Source organism: Engystomops pustulosus, chromosome 7, assembly GCF_040894005.1.
Source record: "Engystomops pustulosus chromosome 7, aEngPut4.maternal, whole genome shotgun sequence".
Classification (NCBI taxonomy): Eukaryota; Metazoa; Chordata; class Amphibia; order Anura; family Leptodactylidae; genus Engystomops; species Engystomops pustulosus.
The window spans coordinates 122,897,290-122,917,525 of record NC_092417.1 but is presented as its reverse complement, the minus strand read 5'-3'; the positions used below and the strand labels follow the sequence as shown (position 1 = coordinate 122,917,525).

Below are 20,236 nucleotides of genomic sequence, written 5' to 3'. Positions count from 1 at the left end.
TTACAGCAGAATATGTCAGATTCATGTGTAGCTGATGTCTGTGTCTCTCACCTGTATATTAGGAGGATGCAGATCAGCAGATACAGCACACACTAGCAATGCTTTACTATACATTACACACAGACATGAGCAGGGGGAGGAGGGGGGAGGGGTAACAGGGGTGACATCACTGCCTCTGACCATGTGACCAGCCTCATTTACATGATAAAAAATATATTATTTTACAATGAATAATGTATGAAATAACTAGATAAAGGCTGGGATGGGATCCTTGTGAGCTGCTCCAACAGGTAGTAGTGACAGGACAAGTGACACAGACCTGATGACAGGTGTCCTTTAAAACTCCCGCCAAGTGGGCGTGGCCCCTGACCTTACTTCCGGTCAGACTGCAAGCGGCGAGATGAACACAGAAAAAAAAGTGACCAAATACAGAAAAAAAACACTTTTCCTTTAAATAATAAAGAAAGGGTGAACCTCACCGCTTTAGAAGATATGCGGCCCGCTTCGGGCGCTCGTAGCCGAAACCGGAAGTGAAACCGAAGTGAGCGCGCTTTCCACTCACCCCCGTTGTCGGCAGCCGCCGGTTCCTACAAGCAAAGTTCCAGCCGCGGTCCTGCACACACAGAGGAAGGAAGCGCCACAATCCTCATCCCCACACGGGAGGATAGAACTGACGGCGTCCCACACTCCTTTCATGGAGAAGGGTAAGTGAGACACCGCAGGGACACCTTCATCACGGCGTGCTCAGGTCTCCTTCCAAGGACAGGAAACCAAACTGAGGTGGAGTAGGAGGAGCCTCTTTTTATGCTCAGGTTTCCTGTACATAAAACGGATCCCTATCTCTCTGGTGGTGCCGTCGTGATGAAGGGGAAATTCACATTGGAAAGGCAAGTTCACAGTTGAAGATTTTTTTCTGCATAGACATCAATCTAATGCTACTGCATTAAAACACAGGGTTCAAAAAGGGTTTTAGACAGTTTTTAAACACTTTTACGAGTAGTTCAACGAAAATGGCGTGGCTTCATGAAAGTAGAGTTATACAGAAAAAAAATTATGCCTATGCGACACAATTCTGATGTAATTTCCTGGAGTAAACTAAGATGTTTACATTACACACATAAGGGATGACCACGAAACTACAGAGCTGCAAACACTTTGGACCACACTTACAAACGCTAGCAGGTCTTGTGAGACTGTGTGGAATCGGTTACCACTTTCAGCATTAATATCTGCTTACCTAGCTGAAAGAGAATTCTTATTCTTCTTTTTATCTTTATTTTGGGATAATTTGGGAAGATGGGATGATTTTTTCTCTCCACCCTCTTGCTCATCAACGTCATCATCATCATCATCTTCTTTCACCAACTCATTCACATCGTCTTCACTGTATTCTCCTCCTAAGACACAAAACAGTTATTCACATTATTAAATTGTTATAATTGATGTTGTTATTTGCATACAACTACACTATTAAATTAGGTTGTGAAGTTTTAGGCTGGGTTGAAACCAAGTTTTTGCTATACAGTACATTGTAAGGACACATTGGGAATCCACATGACACTGATGTATCGGACTATATGCTTATACAGTGGGCAGAGATCGCGATAACGCTTGTACATGTGTCTATTACACTTGTACAGGCAGATTTACTCTTCAAAAATAGCCTGATGGTAATAAATCCGGTTCGTACTATTCTCCTCTCTCCTTCTGATTGGCCGCTACTTGCAGTATATTCACTGCAGTAGCACACAAGCTACTGCCTGTGATCATTCCTCTTTTAACACCATTTACATCTAGTTTATGGTAAAAGAAGTATTACTACCATTCAAGAAAAAAGTTTCCTCTTTTATGGAAAATGAAGTCACTGGCATCCTTCCTCCTGCTGAGTGATGTTTCCACTAAGTGGAGGCTGTAGCGATCGGAAGTTTGTCTCTTCTCAGTGAGCTGGATCATTAGGATCCGGGCTATAGGGCGGGCTATACTGAGCTATCGGCTCCCTACCCAGAGCCAGCTTGTACATAGCAAATTTATTATAAATATAATGAGGGACGAGTCAGGGGGAGGAGTAGGAGAGATTCCAATAAAGGTCACATGTCGTGTACTCCTGCTTGTCCCAACCCTCTTTAACCCCTTACCGACAGAGTAAGTACGTCACGGGCGGCAAGGACTTTCTGCATCGTGATGTACTACTATATCCTCTGGCACCAGCTGCCGAACTGAGCCGCTACCAGAAGCTGCTAGTGTCAGCTGTATATTGCAGCTATATGCACCTATGATCGGAGATTCCTCTGATCGCGGGCATGTGTAGTGATATAAACCCCTCCGCTATTGATCTGCCCTCCGCTAGCCGGGTCCCTCAGCATGCTCAGTGTGTTACATGACACAGTGTAATACATCTGTATTATACGGTGTTAGGTGAAGAAGAGCTTGAACCTAACTTAAGAGCGATCAGAACATTGCTTGTTCAAACAAACCAAAAAACACATATTTGGTATCGCCAAACAATTGTCCATAAGAATCTGTACAATAAATCAGTAACATTATTTGACCCACTAGGGGAACGCCATAAAAACGAAACACGCCAAACATGTACATTTTTCATAAAATCCCTTTACAAAAATGTTCCGAAAAGTAATAAAAAAAAGTTATGTGCGACAAAATGGTACCACTGAAAAGGACAACTCAACACATAAAAAAAAACCTAAACCAGCTCTTTCAACCAAAAAAATAATAAAGTTATGGAGATACGAAAATGAATAAGATTTTCTCTATATTACTTTTTCTTTAGTAAAATTATATAATAATTAAAGAAAAAAAAAAATTATATAAATTAGGTATCACCGTAATCATAATCTATAGAATAAAAAACAGTAGTTACTTACCGGTAATGATGTTTCCTCGAACCACGACGGCACCAACCAGAGAGAGGGATCCGCCCCCAGGGACAGGAAACCTGAGCATAAAAACATGCTCCTCCTATTCTGCCTCAGTGTTTACAGAGACTTGGAAGAGCCATATCATTAGTACATCAGAAACATATAATCTATATATCGTTTTCCATGTATGCGTAATTTATATATATATAATATATATTTCTGTTTTTTTTTTTTTTTTTTTTTTTTTTTTGTATGCAACACCCGTGAATTATCCTATATAACATAGATTTTAGGAAAGAACACCCTGGGTGGGAATATACCAGGTGCCGTCGTGGTTCGAGGAAACATCATTACCGGTAAGTAACTACTGTTTTCCCCTTCACCACGACGGCACCAACCAGAGAGATTTTCAGAGAAAAAGTATTAGGGAGGGATAACAGAGGAGAGAACCTTCCTCCCAAAAGAAAGTTCAGATGACCCCGCCACATTCACCCGATAATGTTTGAAGAAGGTGTGGGGGGTAGTCCAACATGCAGCCTGACAAATTTGGTCCAAGGAGGCATGTCTGAATTCTGCCCAAGAGGTGGCTAGTGCCCGGACAGAATGGGCGTGAATATTCTCTGGGGCAGATTTCTCAGCCAGTTCGTAAGCCAATTGTATAGTGACTCTAATCCATCTGGCGATGGTTGCAGATGAAGCCTTGGAGCCCTTGTTTCTTCCTGAAAAGAGAACAAATAAACTATCTGATTTTCTCCAGGATTTTGAAACCTCTAAGTATTTGAGAATACTGCGTCTAACATCAAGGTTATGAAAAGATTTTTCACCTTCTGACCTAGGATTTGTGCAAAATGATGGAAGTATTACCTCTTGGGACCTATGAAAATTAGAGACCACTTTTGGCAGAAACTCAGGGTCGGGTCTTAGAATAATCCTATCATGTAGGACAGAAAAGTAGGGGGGTCTACATGACAATGCTGCTACTTCACCTACCCTCTTTGCCGAGGTGATGGCTGTTAAAAATACTGATTTTAATGTAAGAAGCTTAATTGGGATACTTTCTAAAGGCTCAAATGGGGGACCAGATAATGATTTCAGGACCAAAGACAGGTCCCAAGGGGGGAGTCTAGATCTAATAGAAGGACGAAGTTTCACTGAGGCCTTAATAAATCTAGATATCCAGGGATGACTAGCTATATCCTGGTCATAAAGAGCTGCTAGGGCTGACACCTGAACCTTCAAAGTTGCTGGTTTTAACCCTTTTTCAAGCCCCAACTGTAAGAAGCCTAGAATAAGCTTAAAGTCTGGGTGATCTATGTGTATGTCATGATTTCCTACAAATGAAAAGAAAGCCTTCCATGTTCTAAAATAAATTTTGTAGGTGATAGGCTTCCTGCTATTCTGCAGAGTGGATATTACCCGAGAAGAAAGTCCCCTCTTTTGTAAGATTAACCTTTCAAGAGCCATGCCGTTAAATGAAGCCCTTTCACTTGAGGATGACAGATAGGACCCTGGAATAACAAGTCTTTCCTGTCGGGCAGTATCCACGGGTCTGCGATTGACATATCCCTGAGACTTGAAAACCAAGCACGGCGTGGCCAAAACGGGGCAATGAGAATCACTCTTGCTTTGTCCCGTTTTATCTTCCCCACCGTTCTTGGTATTAACACCATGGGAGGGAAGGCATAGAGTAGATGGTAGTGTCCCCAATTTTGGGAGAATGCATCTATGGCCAGGGGATGGTCTCTGCGATTCAGGGAAAAGAAGTTTTTTACTTTTCGATTCCCTTTGTTGGCGAAGAGGTCCACTTCTGGATACCCCCACAATTTTGTTATCATGTGGAAAATTTTTTCGTTCAGAGCCCAATCTCCCTGGGAGATGAAATTTCGGCTCAGAAAGTCTGCCTGGACATTTTCTGTACCCCTTATATGTACTGCACTTAGGGATTTGAAGTGGACTTCTGCCAACTGAAAGATCTGGGAAGTAATTTGCATTAGGTGTAACCCTCTTGTGCCTCCCTGTTTGTTTATGTAGGCCACAGTAGTGGTGTTGTCTGACCTTACTAACACCCTCTGTTCCCGTAAGAGTGGAAGTGCTGCTTTTAGCCCTTTTAGTACTGCCAATAACTCTTTTGCATTGGAAGATAGGCTGTCTTCTTGTGGTTCCCAGTTGCCTTGAAAAGACTGATCTACTACTTGAGCCCCCCATCCCCAGGGGCTGGCATCTGTAGTAATTATTCCTTCCCAGTCTAACACCCATGGGAGACCTTGTGTTAAGTTTTGGGGAACTAACCACCAGTCTAGAGATTTTAGTACTATGTCGGGAATTCTTATTTTCTTGTCTAGGGATGTTGGACGCTTGTCCCATGTGATGAGGAGAAAATTTTGGAGTTCCCTTGTATGATACTGAGCCCAGGGGACCGCCTGAATGCTTGCCACTAAACAACCCAGAAGAGACATGGCCCCTCTGATGGAGATTTCGGGAGTGGAGATTAGGTCGGTTACTCCTTTTGTAATTTTCTCTTGCTTTTCTAGAGGAAGGAAAGTTTTTTGACACTGGGAATCCAGCAGCACCCCCAGGAAACTTTTTTGTGTTGACGGGGTTGTACAAGACTTTTCTAGGTTTCTGACCCAACCCAAGAAATCTAGGATTTTGCATACCCTGTCTACCTGGTTCCTTACTGCATGTTCTGAGGCGCCCACTAGTAGGAAATCGTCTAAGTACGGGATGAACAGACCTGGCTCTTTTCTTATAAAGGTTGCCATTTCTGAAATAACCTTTGTAAAAACCCTTGGTGCGATGGCTATGCCAAAGGGAAGTGCTCTGAATTGGAAATGCAAGATCCTTTGACCTACTTGAACCGCAAGTCTTAGGTACTTCTGGTATTCCGGATGAATTGGAATATGGTAATAAGCGTCTGCCAGGTCTATTGACGCCATGAAACATCCTGGGAATAGCAGATTTACCGCAGACTTTAAAGTTTCCATTTTGAAACTTGGGATCTGAAGATGTGAATTTAAACCTTTTAAGTTTATTATAGCTCTTAATGACCCGTTGGGTTTTTTCACCCAGAAAAGAGTTGAATAAAAACCTTGACCCTTTTCCCCCGACGGTACCTGACACAGTACCTTTTTGGAAAGAAGAGTAGCAATTTCTGACATCATTGCTAGTCCACCTTTTCCGGACGGGACTTTTGTAATTCTGAATCTCTGAGGAGGGAACGTTGTAAAGTCCCAGGTTATGCCTTGTGAGATGGTACTTAGGATCCAATTGCTGTCTGATATTGTTTTCCAGGCCGGGAGGAAAAAGGAAAGTCTTCCTCCTACCTGGGGCCTTATGTCATTGTGGATGGGAACGGGCCGGTTTGGGCTGATTCCTAGACTGGTTAAATAAGAACCCTCTATTCCTCTGTGGTCTGGAGGAATTTGGTCTGGAGTCTTTCTCTCTCCTTTCAAACCTTGCCCTACGAAAGGACCGAAAGGATCTTGATTTATAAGGAACATAAGGGGAAGGGAATCCTTTCCTCTTATCCCCCGCTTTTTCTAGCAAATTATCCAGGACGGGACCGAATAAAAAATCTCCATTACAGGGTATATTACACAGTCTGCTCCTAGAGGCCAAATCACCCGACCAGTCTTTTAGCCAGAGGGCTCTTCTTGCAGAGTTTGATAGTGCCGCAGATCTTGCTGATAGTCTCAGACTATCAACCGAGGCGTCTGCTAAAAGAGCCGCTCCTTTCTGTATATTTGCAATAGAGGACTGCAGACTTTCTCTAGGGACTTTATTTTGTATATCATTCCCCAATTGGCCTAACCACATCAATACTGCTCGGGCCGTGCAAGCGGCTGCCACAGCTGGTTTGAACGCATTTGTCGAAGATTCCCAAGTTTTTTTAAGGTATCCATCCGCTTTCCTATCTAAAGGATCCTTTAGGGAACTAATATCTTCAAAGGGTAGGAAAGCCCCACGGCCCATTTTTATGATCGAAGCATCCACTTTAGGTGGAGGGCCCCAGGATGAAGTATTATCCAAATCAAAAGGGTATTTCCTTTTAATTGCTCTGGAAATAAAGGATTTCTTGTCAGGGTTTTCCCACTCCTTTGAAATTAATGTGGAAATAGTGTTATGAATGGGAAAAGTGCGTTTTTTCTTTTCCGCTAAACTTTCAAACATAATGTCCTGGACTGACTTTGGCTCTCTCTTTTCCTCAATGTCCATAGTGGCTCTAATCATTTTTAACAATTGATCAGTGTCCTCCGTTAGGAATAAAGGACGCCCCGTCAATTCCTCCTCAGAGAGCGAAGAGGTTGTTTCATCCTGAATAATACCCTCTTCTTCAGAGTTTGAAGGGTCTTCCGGGGCTGTTACAGTGGAAGGACCCGGAAAATTTTTATCCGGTAATATAGGTGCCGGATTAATCGTTTCTTTTACTGTCAATTGGACCTCTTCTCTAATTACCGAACGAAGGGTCTCCAGCCATGAGGAGGATTCCTCTGAGATAATCTTTCCAATACAGGAAGCACACGTATTTTTTTCATAACCAGACGGCAACTTCCTACTGCACATCCTACATTCCCTGTGGTGTGTTTTCCTAGTGGCTTTCTTGGGAGTTTCTTCTCCCTAAAACCATTAAGAATCAGAACATTAGTGTGTGTAAGTAAAAATGCCCCATCTGGTAACTCACCACACCTTCATTACCGGAGCTGGGTTCTTCAGGGGTTCAGGGAGCTCACGCTTATCCGCCATTCTCCTGGCCTGAGCTGCAAAGCACCAAATGCTTACTCCTGCATGGCGCTTAAATGTGAAGAGAATCCCGCCAGGCCACGCCCCCTTCCGGTTCCAGCTTTGCCGGCTCGTTCTTCTATTGCATATACACATATGCACAGAACGAGCCCAGCCAGCTCCACAAATACCCCGGTGGATATCTCACCGGTGGGTTTTCTCTTCTTTTCCTCCTGTCTTCACGCTGCCCACTCCGTTCCAGGCAGCGCCGATGCGACCCGGAAGTGAAGAGCAAGCACTTCCGGTCGCGCGCATCAGCCACCACAGCGAGGTGCAACACAGGAGGAGAAGGACCACGTGGAGCCAGCCTTCTCCAGAGAGACACGACGCGCCCCCCCGGTAAGTCAGAACTGCGGGCACCCGACGGAACCAACCAGAGGTTCCCTCAGCCCACGCTCAGGTCCCTTCCAGGGACAGGAAACCACTGAGGCAGAATAGGAGGAGCATGTTTTTATGCTCAGGTTTCCTGTCCCTGGGGGCGGATCCCTCTCTCTGGTTGGTGCCGTCGTGGTGAAGGGGAAATGATGTTATTTTTATGGTACCGTGTACGGCCCCCCCCAAAAAAAATACAAAAAGAATATTATTATATAATTATATTATAATATATATAATTATAATTATATTATAAGAATTATATGATATAATTCTTATACAGGCGGTCCCCTACTTAAGGACACCCGACTTACAGACAACCCATAGTTACAGACGGACCTCTCTGCCCACTGTGACCTCTGGTGAAGCTCTCTGGATGCTTTACTATAGTCCCAGACTGCAATGATCAGCTGTAAGGTGTCTGTAATGAAGCTCTATTGATAATCCTTGGTCCCATTACAGCAAAAATTTGGAACTCCAATTGTAAATGGGGCAAAAGAAAAAAATGTGGCTAGAACTTCAATTATAAAATATACAGTTTTGATTACATACAAATTCAACTTAAGAACAAACCTCCGGACCCTATATTGTATGGAACCCGGGGACTGCCTGTATGTCCAAATTGCCAAAAATATAAAAAAGATATAGCCATTAAAAAGTGACAAAGCAAATCTGCTCTAAATGGTGTAACTTCCCTTTAATGCCATGGTGTGTGCTCATACAGCAGGTTACCACCACATATTTTTGGAACACTCAGGACAAATTGGGTATCTTTGTGGAGAGTTTTGGTATTTTATCCACTGAGAATGTGTACATTTTTTTGAAACACATTCCTTTAGGCAAAAAAATTGATATTTCAGAATTGCACTCTATTTTGTTTTAACCCCTGTAAAACAATTAAATGGTTAACAAACTTCATAAAAGTTGTTTTACATATGTTGAGGGGTGTAGTTTTTATAAAGGGGTAATTTATGGGGTTTTACTTTTATTTAGGCCTCTCAAAGTGACTTGAAATCAATAGCATGATTTTTAGTTTTTTATGAAAATGCGAAAAATTGCACCTAAAGTTGAAAGCCCCACAACCTCCTACAAAAATGAGAGGATGCATAATGCATTTATTTTGCTGTTGTGACTCAAGGAACCAGCTGGACCCAACCATTTCCTCCTATAATCCACCGGGTACATCCACTGAAAACAGTTGGCAATTTGTGCCGGCTCAGTCTCTAACCCCGTCAATCTCTGTGCCGTATGTGTATGGCGCAGAGGTGTGGGGGTTGTATGAAGATCTCTCACGGACTGAGACCTCTTCATACTCAGATGGGGTTTGTTGCATATTGCTGCCAGTGGCATTTAAAATTGGCAGCACATGGGCGCCACCATCCTGGATCCGTCAGACCCGAGGCTGTCTCGTTTCTGCAGGCTCATTGTAATGTTTACTGTGCAAAAATGCCATATACTGCAGACCCTAGAGCAGTGATGGCAAACCTTTTAGAGACAGAGTGCCCAAACTACAACAAAGACCCGCTTATTTATCGCAAAGTGCCAACACAGAAATTTAATTTGTGATTTATACTCCCTTCTCTGTCACAGTTTTCATTAATACCAGCACCCTGAGGACACCAATAAAGCAGAAAATAGTCCCAGGTAGAGCTGTCACTTTAAAATACCCCTTTGCACAGCAAGTCCTGGACTGTCTGGGACTGCAGGAAGATACCTGGAGTCATCTCTGGTGATGGCCTGAGTGCCCACAGAAAGGGCTCCGAGTGCCACCTCTGGCACCAGTGCCATAGGTTAGCCATCACTGCCCTAGAGAGTCTAATAAAATATTAAAATAAAAGTTTTAAAAAATAATAAAAAAAGTAAAAAAAACTAAAAGTTCAAATCACCACCCTTTCCCTAGAATTGATATAAAACGTCAATGTTTTATTAGAAAATGAGCCCCAGTGTGTTGATGATAAATGTCCTTGCACACTAACCACGAGTGCAAAAAAAAAAAAACACAACTGTATGACAGCACTTGTGAATGTGTATGCTTATCGAATATGAGCAGAAACTGCACGCTAGTGAACAGGGGCGGAGTGGCCATATGACCCACCTTGGAAAATCCCGGTAGAGCTGTTGGGGCGGGCTGCCTGGCTGGCTGCACGTACACAGGGGCGCGCTGCCTGGCTGGATGCACGTACACAGGGGTGCGCTGCCTGGCTGGCTGGCTGCACGTACACAGGGGCGCGCTGCCTGGCTGGCTGCACGTACACAGGGGCGCGCTGCCTGGCTGGCTGCACGTACACAGGGGCGCGCTGCCTGGCTGGCTGCACGTACACAGGGGCGCGCTGCCTGGCTGGCTGCACGTACACAGGGGCGCGCTGCCTGGCTGGCTGCACGTACACAGGGGCGCGCTGCCTGGCTGGCTGCACGTACACAGGGGCGCGCTGCCTGGCTGGCTGCACGTACACAGGGGCGCGCTGCCTGGCTGGCTGCACGTACACAGGGGCGCGCTGCCTGGCTGGCTGCACGTACACAGGGGCGCGCTGCCTGGCTGGCTGCACGTACACAGGGGCGCGCTGCCTGGCTGGCTGCACGTACACAGGGGCGCGCTGCCTGGCTGGCTGCACGTACACAGGGGCGCGCTGCCTGGCTGGCTGCACGTACACAGGGGCGCGCTGCCTGGCTGGCTGCACGTACACAGGGGCGCGCTGCCTGGCTGGCTGCACGTACACAGGGGCGCGCTGCCTGGCTGGCTGCACGTACACAGGGGCGCGCTGCCTGGCTGGCTGCACGTACACAGGGGCGCGCTGCCTGGCTGGCTGCACGTACACAGGGGCGGGCTGCCTGGCTGGCTGCACGTACACAGGGGCGGGCTGCCTGGCTGGCTGCACGTACACAGGGGCGGGCTGCCTGGCTGGCTGCACGTACACAGGGGCGGGCTGCCTGGCTGGCTGCACGTACACAGGGGCGGGCTGCCTGGCTGGCTGCACGTACACAGGGGCGGGCTGCCTGGCTGGCTGCACGTACACAGGGGCGGGCTGCCTGGCTGGCTGCACGTACACAGGGGCGGGCTGCCTGGCTGGCTGCACGTACACGCTGCACTGTATTGCAGTAAATGGAGTCTTTGCATGTGATTCATTACAATGAGTCACTGGCCCATGTAACGAATCTTCTAAAACCATTCAGCCTCGGGTCTGACGAAGACCCGAGGCTGTAATGGCAACAGATCGCCGCCCCCCCCCCATATCAGAGGTAACACGGTGGCACCCATGGGCCGCCACGTTTTAAGTGCCACCTGCGACTTTGCCGGCGGCAAAGAAGAGGTTAACACCCACCGACTGCGGATGATTGCAATAGGTCTTCATACACCCTTTATAGCTCTGCGGCAGATATATCCGTCGCAGAGCGTGAAGGAGTTAAGGTGTGTTCTTTTAAGAAATAAGCATTATTCCTGTATAAGGGAGGCAGTATGAGTCTTTCTCTGCGGTGTACATGTTGATTAACCCGTTCACGACCCGTGACGTAATAGCACGTCACGGGTCGGCCACGGGTGCATGGGGAGGGCTCACGCGCTGAGCCCTCTCCATAGCCGGTAAGTCTTTGCTGCATATTGCAGCAAAGGCTTACCGGTAACACCCGCGATCGGTGCTAGCACCGATCGTGGGTGTTTTCACAGCGATGGCTGCCGGCAGCCTCAAAAAGAAACTTATATACATAAAATAAACTTATATACTCACCCTCCGTTGGCCCCGATGTCCGCGCGGCTTGTCTTCAGTGTTCCGCGCCGTCTTCTTTCTTCTGCTGGGCGCCGCCATGCTTTTCCCAGCAGCGGCGCATCATACTAGGCGCCTGCCGGGGAAGATCAATGGCGGCTTCCTACTACACGGCATGGAATATTAAATACCATCACTATGAAGTGCAATTTGTTACGCAGAAAATAAGCTGTCACACAGCTCTGTACATGGAAATATAAAAAAGTTATGGATTTTTGATCATGGGGAGTAAAAAATTAAAATGAAAAAACAAAAAAGGGCCAGGTCCTGAAAGGGTTAAGACAGTTTGTGTGGAGTTTAGTAATTCAACCCACATCACATGGCCACGCCTACTTGTTTTGGCCCCGCCCACAGAATTGTGCCACTTTAATAGTGGACCCAGCCTTGCCCTGGTATGGATGGGAGCCTGTCACCTAGACAATCTGGCACAATGCTGCCCAATAATTTATAACATAGTATTTGTATCATGCCTTTAGATTTTTCAGATTATTTAAATCACTTTCCACATTTAGCACCCGAGGCAGTAACACTGAATTGAACTTAGGCACAACCATCCACCAGGCGCTGCCTCTCTGCTCATAATCATGTATTATCACTGGAGCCGAAAGAAGTATATCATAGAAGAACCTGAACCTCAGCACCATGTATGTACACAGCAATATGCACCTACCGGAGGGAACGTAATCCTCATCCTCAGAAGAGGAATAGTCCTCGGAGTCGCAGTCAGACATAACCTTAAATTACTCTCGGCCCCACAGACCGGGTCACCGTACTAAACCGCACTAACCTCCCGGTAACACAGCGCATGACTAAAACCACAGCCGGGTATACAGAGCATGCGCAGTGAACCGCCTCAAAACAAGAGGTCCATTCAGCGGCTTTCTACGGCGCATGAGCGGAGGATGCACAAGCTGTATGCGTTACATAGTGACAGTCATATGTAGATCTATCCTGCGCTGAAGATGAAGATGCTCGCCTTTCAGCCGACTATTGAAAATGAAGAGCAGCGGTTCATGGGAAGCATATAAGCAGAATGCCTCAAAATCTGTTGCTAATAACGCTGCCATCAAATGGGATTTCCAGTAAAGATAGCCCCAGCATTGTTATCCCCCCCCGTCCAAGCCCAACCCACTGTTAGGGGATATAGATGCGTTAGTATGAGAGCCAAGGGTCTGACAAAGTGGGTCAGTCGCTGCTAACTCCTAATGGTTATGGTTCATGACGGTCAAAAACCACAATTTTGCAACAGAAATGCAGATTACCTTATAGGGACAAACTAAAAAAGAACGAAGAAAAGTAATGAACATTAAAACTAATTAATAAAAGTAAAGACATAATTCCCTGAGTGTCCTAGATGGGTAATGAACAGGTTGTATGTGTAGATTAAAGTGGAATGAACACATATTACAGGCAGTCCCCTACTAAAGGACACACAATTTACAGATGACCCCTAGTTACAGACGGACCCCTCTGCCCACTGTGACCTCTGGTTAAGCTCTCTGAATGCTTTACTATAGTCCCAGGCTGCAATGATCAGCTGTAAAGTGTCTTATGAACATTTATCTTGTATGTAACCCGGGGACTGCCTGTACACATATTTAGCTGTGTACAGAATTCCCTAAGCATCCTTTTTTTAGTATCAATTTAACCCATTAGCACTCTGCGCAGATATATATCGGACGCTGAGAGCAGTGACTTAATGCTCAGCGTACAATATATCGAACACAGAGCCGATGCCGGTTCAGCTCAAGATCTGAGCCAAACCGGCATCGGGATACATTACATTTTCAGGCAGATAGATTTACCACCTAAATAAGTTGCTGAATAACATTTCCCATATGTCTACTTTACATTTTCATAATTTTTGAAATGTCTGGATAGTATATTTTGATGTTGCGCGGCTTACAAATCGAATATCGATTTTCCGTATTTTCAGAATTTACTCTTTTGCTGATAAATACAGTTTTGAATGAAATTTTAAATGTTTAGCATCAAAAAACCCCTATATAATCAACCCATTTTCAAATCTGCACCCCTCAAACTATCAGAAACTGCTTTTAGGAAGATCGTTAACACCTTGAGATCTTCATAGTACAGGCAGTCCCTAGGTTACATACAAGATAGGGTCTGTAGGTTTGTTCTTAAGTTGAATTTGTATGTAAGTCGGAACTGTATATTTTATCATTGTAATTCCAGCCAGAACTTTTTTGGTCTCTGTGACAATTGGATTTTAAAAATGTTGGATTGTCATAAGAATCAGGATTAACACTAAAGCTTCATTACAGACACCTTGGATAACTGTTACAGCTGATCATTTTAGCCTAGGACTAAAGCACAATAAATTACCAATATCCAGAGGTCCGTTTGTAACTAGGGGTCGTATGTAAGTCGAGTGTTCTTATGTAGGGGACCGCCTGTAATTGAATCAAAATGGAGGTGAAATTTAGAATGGTCAAATTGTGCCAGTTATATGTTCATTTAGCCCTAAAATTTACAAATTTCCAAAAGATAAAAATAAAAACCCACCTTACAATTTGTTCTGCAATTTCTCCTGAGTACAGAGACACCCCATATGTGGACGTTTCTTGTTTTATGGGCGCACAGCGAGGCGCAGGAGGGAAGGAGCGCCCTGCAACTGCCAACTGTGTTTTTGTTATGATTTATACTTTTTTGGGGGTTATATGTCTCTATAGGTTATGGGGCTTAAGGGCATTTTTATTGATTTATTACTTTATTTTTTATTGAATAACATTTTTTTTAATTTTTCACTTTTTCCACCATGGGACATGAACAAGCAATCATCTGATTGCTTGTTCATGATAATATTCTGCAATACTGATGTATTGCAGGGTATTAGCAGTGTCAGCCCATGCACTTGCATAGGCTGGCACTGTGCCAGTAAGATGACATCACAGAAGCCATCTTACTGGCAGTGTCTGCAGGCAGTGCTGGGGACCAGATCAGACCCCAGCACCTCCATAGCAGCGATCGGCGCCAGGTTTGGTTCGGGGGGGGGCGATCGTGGGGGAAAGACCCCCGCAGAGGCATGTTAGACACCCGTTACACTGGGGTGCCGGCTATTAGTTACAGCCGGCACCCCGTGTTTCCTGATGCCGTTTCGGTTCGGTTTAGCACCTTTCATATCAACAGTTCTATTTGATGGAACATCAAATGTCAAAGGGATTTCTTCCATATTCCCAATCTGGCCTACATCATAGCCCGTTTTCTTCCTTTGATCAAGTACAAATTTGTGAAAAGACACAATCTTAGACCCATATTCTTTAGCCATTTTTTGAGCAATTCTAGTTTCGGTGCGCATAGCAAGACCACATCTCTTCAAAAATCTGTGGCACCATGATGGTGATCCAGTGAAGTCCTCAATACCTTTCTCAGCAGCGAGTTGTTTGGCTTCATGTATGATCATTTGGGTAGAAACAGAAAGGCCATTGTTCCTGTGATCCACTCTTTTATGTCCACTTCTAACTGTGCCCATTTTGCTGAATGGTTTATCTGCTTTTTGCAGCTGATTGTCCTGTTTCCTCAACTCTCGTTTCCATGCTCTTTGGCATATCTTACTACCTGTAGTTTAAAAGGAATTTTATACGCTAGCCTTTTCTGTTTTGACATCTTTTCAAAATTGGATGCAGCAGGGGACTAAGCTGTACAGTACATCAGCACTGTCATAATTCAAGACTGAAGATAAGAAAATCAGTGGATGATGGCATGTGGGGATATCTTGGGGCATGTTTATCAATCTGTTTTCTTTGCACATTCTTTTTATTGCAAATGACTTGCACAGTAACAAGTGACTGAGAAACTTTTGTGTTGTACCCGATCCTTTTGTGGCGCAGTTGCACTAGACATCGCTTGATACAAATTATAGGGCCTTCACGGTGCTCAGTCGGACCATGTACCAGATTTACGGTAACAGGCAAAGTCAGAAGTGTGTGTCGCACAAACTATGTGAAAGGCGCACCAGAAAAAAAAGCAGTGCACGGAGCACCAGATTTATGATATGCAAAACGGGCACCAGAAATCCTGAATCTGTCGCCCTCTGCACTATACACAGAAAAACTGCATATAGTGCAGTTTGCACGATTTTTAAAAACATGTGCAAGCAGTTTTCACTGAAAATAATGGGGTGTATTTACTGAGCAATCAGTAAATCACATTTTTTACCACTTTTTAGGGGCATAACTTTCTATTTTTCTATCCACAGGTCTAGTTGAGGGCTTATTTTTACTAAAAGAGTTGTTCTTTTCAGTCGTATCATATTAGGGCACGTAACTTTTTTGATCACTTTTTAGAACATTTTTTGTGAGTTTATTTCATGAAAAATGTATATTTGTATTGCACTTGTACACTTGTATTGCAATGTACAATTTAAGCAACTGAGTATGCTGACGCATTCTTAGTTACAGCACGCTGGACGCCCCAGGGCTGCAGCAGGAAGGGTTGGATCCCCCAGTAAGCTCACTAGGGTTTCTGAGACACAGGGGACAAACTTACATGCCGCGGTCATGCTTGACCACGGCGGGTAAGGGCTTGAACACCCGAGATTTGAAAAACTCAGATCTCGGGTGTTCAAGCCCTTACCCGCCGTGGTCAAGCATGACCGCGGCATGTAAGTTTGGGTCAAGGCTGTGATGTCACAGCCGATATCAGCACCAGCGGGGACCAATGTCCCGCAATCTTCTTCTGATGTACCAACGTAGAAAGGCGGCATGTCAGAAGAAGTACCCTTAATCGCTAGAAAAAGGGGGGTGAAAAAGCGCTACCTGGTGTAATAAATTCAAAAATAATTTTTTTGAAAGATTGTATTAAATCGCGCTCACCTTAGCGCGTTGTGCAATCAGGCACAACACTGTAGAATAGCACATCGGGTGCAGCCTAGTCCTTGCCGGTTGGGAAACACCGGGTAGAAAGCATATAGTGTCCGGAAGGCAGGAGGGAATTCTGTCCTCACGGTAGTTGGTAAAAGGACTATACTCACGGCGCTTCTCCGATCCAATAGAATGGTTTTTATTTGAACATATAAAATCAATATAAAATCTTTAGACAACGCGTTTCGCGTCCTACTGCATGGACGCTTCCTCAGGTCTAAGTTACATTTGCTAGCCCAGCAATATAAATACCCATCTTACAGGAAATGATGTCAAATGATGGTCTGACGTATAAACAATTAATATTTCATCACAAATAGTTAATTACTATCTTATACAAAAATAAAACATATTCACACTCCTTTCCTCAAAGGGGAGAATCTTCTAAGAACTGGTTTGTTCATAGGATGCTCGGTCCCGGAACCGGCGTTTGAAACGCTGGTGGAACGCACCTAAGCGTAAGTGACGTCTCATTCACATGACTAGTCACGTGATCGACTTCAACTCCATTAAATTAAAAGTATCCCGTACTCTATTATGAGTTAATGGAGTTGAATTCGATCACGTGACTGGTCATGTTCCGGGACCGAGCGTCCTATGAACAAACCAGTTCTTAGAAGATTCTCCCCTTTGAGGAAAGGAGTGTGAATATGTTTTATTTTTGTATAAGATAGTAATTAACTATTTGTGATGAAATATTAATTGTTTATACGTCAGACCCTCATTTGACATCATTTCCTGTAAGATGGGTATTTATATTGCTGGGCTAGCAAATGTAACTTAGACCTGAGGAAGCGTCCATGCAGTAGGACGCGAAACGCGTTGTCTAAAGATTTTATATTGATTTTATATGTTCAAATAAAAACCATTCTATTGGATCGGAGAAGCGCCGTGAGTGTAGTCCTTTTACCCACTACCGTGAGGACGAAGTACCCTTAATGGCCGCCGTAAAAACATGATACAGCGGTCATCATGGGGTTAAAGTAAATTTACTATTTGTTTTCATGCATTGAGAATGCTGTAGCTACACTGATGCAGAAATATATCTTGTTTAATCCCTAAACCAAGTGGTTTTGCTGAAAAAACTGTTATAAAATTATGATAATGAGGCTCTGTCGCTCCTTTGGCTGGCTCCGCATTTCTTCTCTTACCCTAATTTTGCACTGCTCCATAACAGGCAGAAGTAATCAATCACTGTACGGCTGCTTAATATGAGCCATCAAGCTCAGGTTGATTAGTTCTGTCTGGACAGTTCAGGAAGCTCTGTGTAATGTGTTTATGAACGGCAGCCAGCATGCAACCCAGCTTTCCCAAGGGCCTGAATTTTATAATTGCTTTTTGAGCAAAACCACTAGGATCAGGGATGAAACGAGATGTTTGGTTCACAATGCATGAAAACAAATGGTAGATTTTCTTCAACTTGTGTCCTGTATATTAAAACAAAGTGCTCGGACTGAGCACGGGATTTAACTTTCAGATTGTGCCGCAAGACAATGCACTTACATGTACCTGGAAGAAGAAGGTGAATTCCGAAGTTATAACCAATTATCGTGACACATGTCAGATTCGAAAAATAGAGTCTGCTCATTAATCTGAAAACAAGGGTCGGTGATAAGGGGTTAAAGGTTTAATAAAAAAATGTAATTGACTCATAATATATTGTACTTATGGCATGTACAGTACATAAGTAATATCTTATTTAACACTATAAGGTCCCCTGCACAAGAACATTGTTTTGGGACATGTGCTGGCCATTGTTTCCACAGCTAGCTCACATTGCCATGTATTGCTATGGGCTTTAAGCCCCTAATGACTGCTGTATCGTGATTTTACGGCGGCCATTAAGGGTGCTTCTTCTGAGGCGTTAGTGCGTCAGAAGAAGTTTGCAGGACATCGGATCCTGCAAGTCCCTTGTCAGGCTGTGATGTCACAGACCTGGCACTAACACTTGGGATCATAACTCTGATGCTGGGTGTTTAACCCTTTAAAGGCCATGGTGGGCAGCACGGTGGCTGAGTGAGTAGAACATCTGTCTTGCAGCGCTGGAGTCCTGGGTTCAAGTTCCACCCAGGTCAACATCTGCAAGAGTTTGTATGTTCTCTCCGTCTTTGCGTGGGTTTCCTCTTGGTCCACTGGTTTCCTCCCACACTCCAAAAACATACTGGTAGGTTGTTTAGATTGTGAGCCCCATTGGGGACAGGGACCAATTTGTCATGCTTTGTGCAGCGCTGCGTAATCTGTGTGCACTATATAAATAAAGGATTTTTTTTTTAAAAAAAAAAGCATGACCCAATGCTGGCTCCTCTTCACGCCAGGACCCGGTTGCAACTAACTAAGCCTGTGTCAGCGAGCTCAGTTATTTACATTGTACAGTGAAATACAAGTGTATACATATTTGGTATCACTGAGTCTGTATCAGTCTGTCCAATAAATCTAAATCAATATTGAACCCGCTCATTGAACGAAGTAAAAAAACACGAAAAACTTCCTGTAATATACAATTTTTTATCAAATATAGTCCGTTAACCCACGGAGCCAACGCAGGCAATGACGTATGCCAACACCTGGGAGCAGAGTCTAATTTGCACCCGGTATTCACAAGAGCCCACAGCAAAGTGGGTCTGACTTACTGAGCTGGGATACCACCAGGTCGCTCCACAGGCACGACTGTGCTTGCTGTAGTGGCCATGGTGATGTACAGAATCGGCAGGAAAAATCGGAGTCATGGTCAGGCAGAAGGTCAGGACAGGCGGCACAGGATCAAAGTAGGGGAAGTAGCAGAAGGTCAAGCCGGGTGGCAAAGATGCAAGGTCAGGAATAGAAATAAAGGTGACAACGGATCATCAGAGAAGTCACAAAATCAAGCTTTCTCTCAGGCTATGAAGCACAAAGATCCGTCAGTGGAGACCGGAATGTGAACGCCGAAGCACAGAAGTCGGCCGGCATGGTGGGCCACACGGCTGCGCCTGTGACCATAGACATGGGTCACAGGAGCACCCGTGACATGGGGCCTTCTCAAAAATAAAAAAGTTCTATTGATTTCTACCTCAATATCATTAATAAATATGTTAAATAATAGTGGGCCCAGCACAAAATCTTTGGGGACACCACTCATAACTGGTGACCATTCTGAGTAGGAATTGTTGACTACAGATCTCTGGATGCAATCCTTCAGCCAGTTTTCAATCCAGTTGCAAACGATTTCTGCCAAGCCAATATACTTTATTTTACCTTTTATGTGTCTATGAGGGACAGTGTAGAATGTCTTTGCAAAGTCCAAGAACACAGTATCCACAACTATTCCTCTGTTCAGGCATCTGTTCACCCCATTATGAAAGCATATTAGGTTAGTCTGACAATTTCTAGACTTAGAAAATCAATGATGGCTATCACTTATACTATGTGATGTCACATACTCCTGTATGTAGTCTTTTAGTCTCCAACATTTTACCCTTAAAGGAAACCTACCACTTGTAGTGGCAGGTTTCCGATGGAAATACCGGGCACCAGCTCAGGGTGAGCTGGTGCCGGAGCTTATTTTAGTTAGTGTTTTAAACCGCGGTATCAC

General features: G+C 44.5%; 1 protein-coding gene across 1 annotated transcript in view; it reads right to left on the bottom strand.

The window, feature by feature from the left end:
• CFDP1 (craniofacial development protein 1) overlaps positions 1-12,628 on the bottom strand; it is a 51,706-nt gene extending 39,078 nt beyond the window's left edge. The window contains exons 1-2 of the mRNA XM_072117724.1: positions 12,456-12,628; positions 1,238-1,397 (exon numbers count right to left, since the gene is read on the bottom strand). Of these exons, the coding sequence (XP_071973825.1) occupies positions 1,238-1,397; positions 12,456-12,516 (221 nt within the window). The 5' untranslated portion in view covers positions 12,517-12,628. The remainder of the gene's footprint in view (positions 1-1,237; positions 1,398-12,455) is intronic.
• Positions 12,629-20,236: the final 7,608 nt, after the last annotated feature.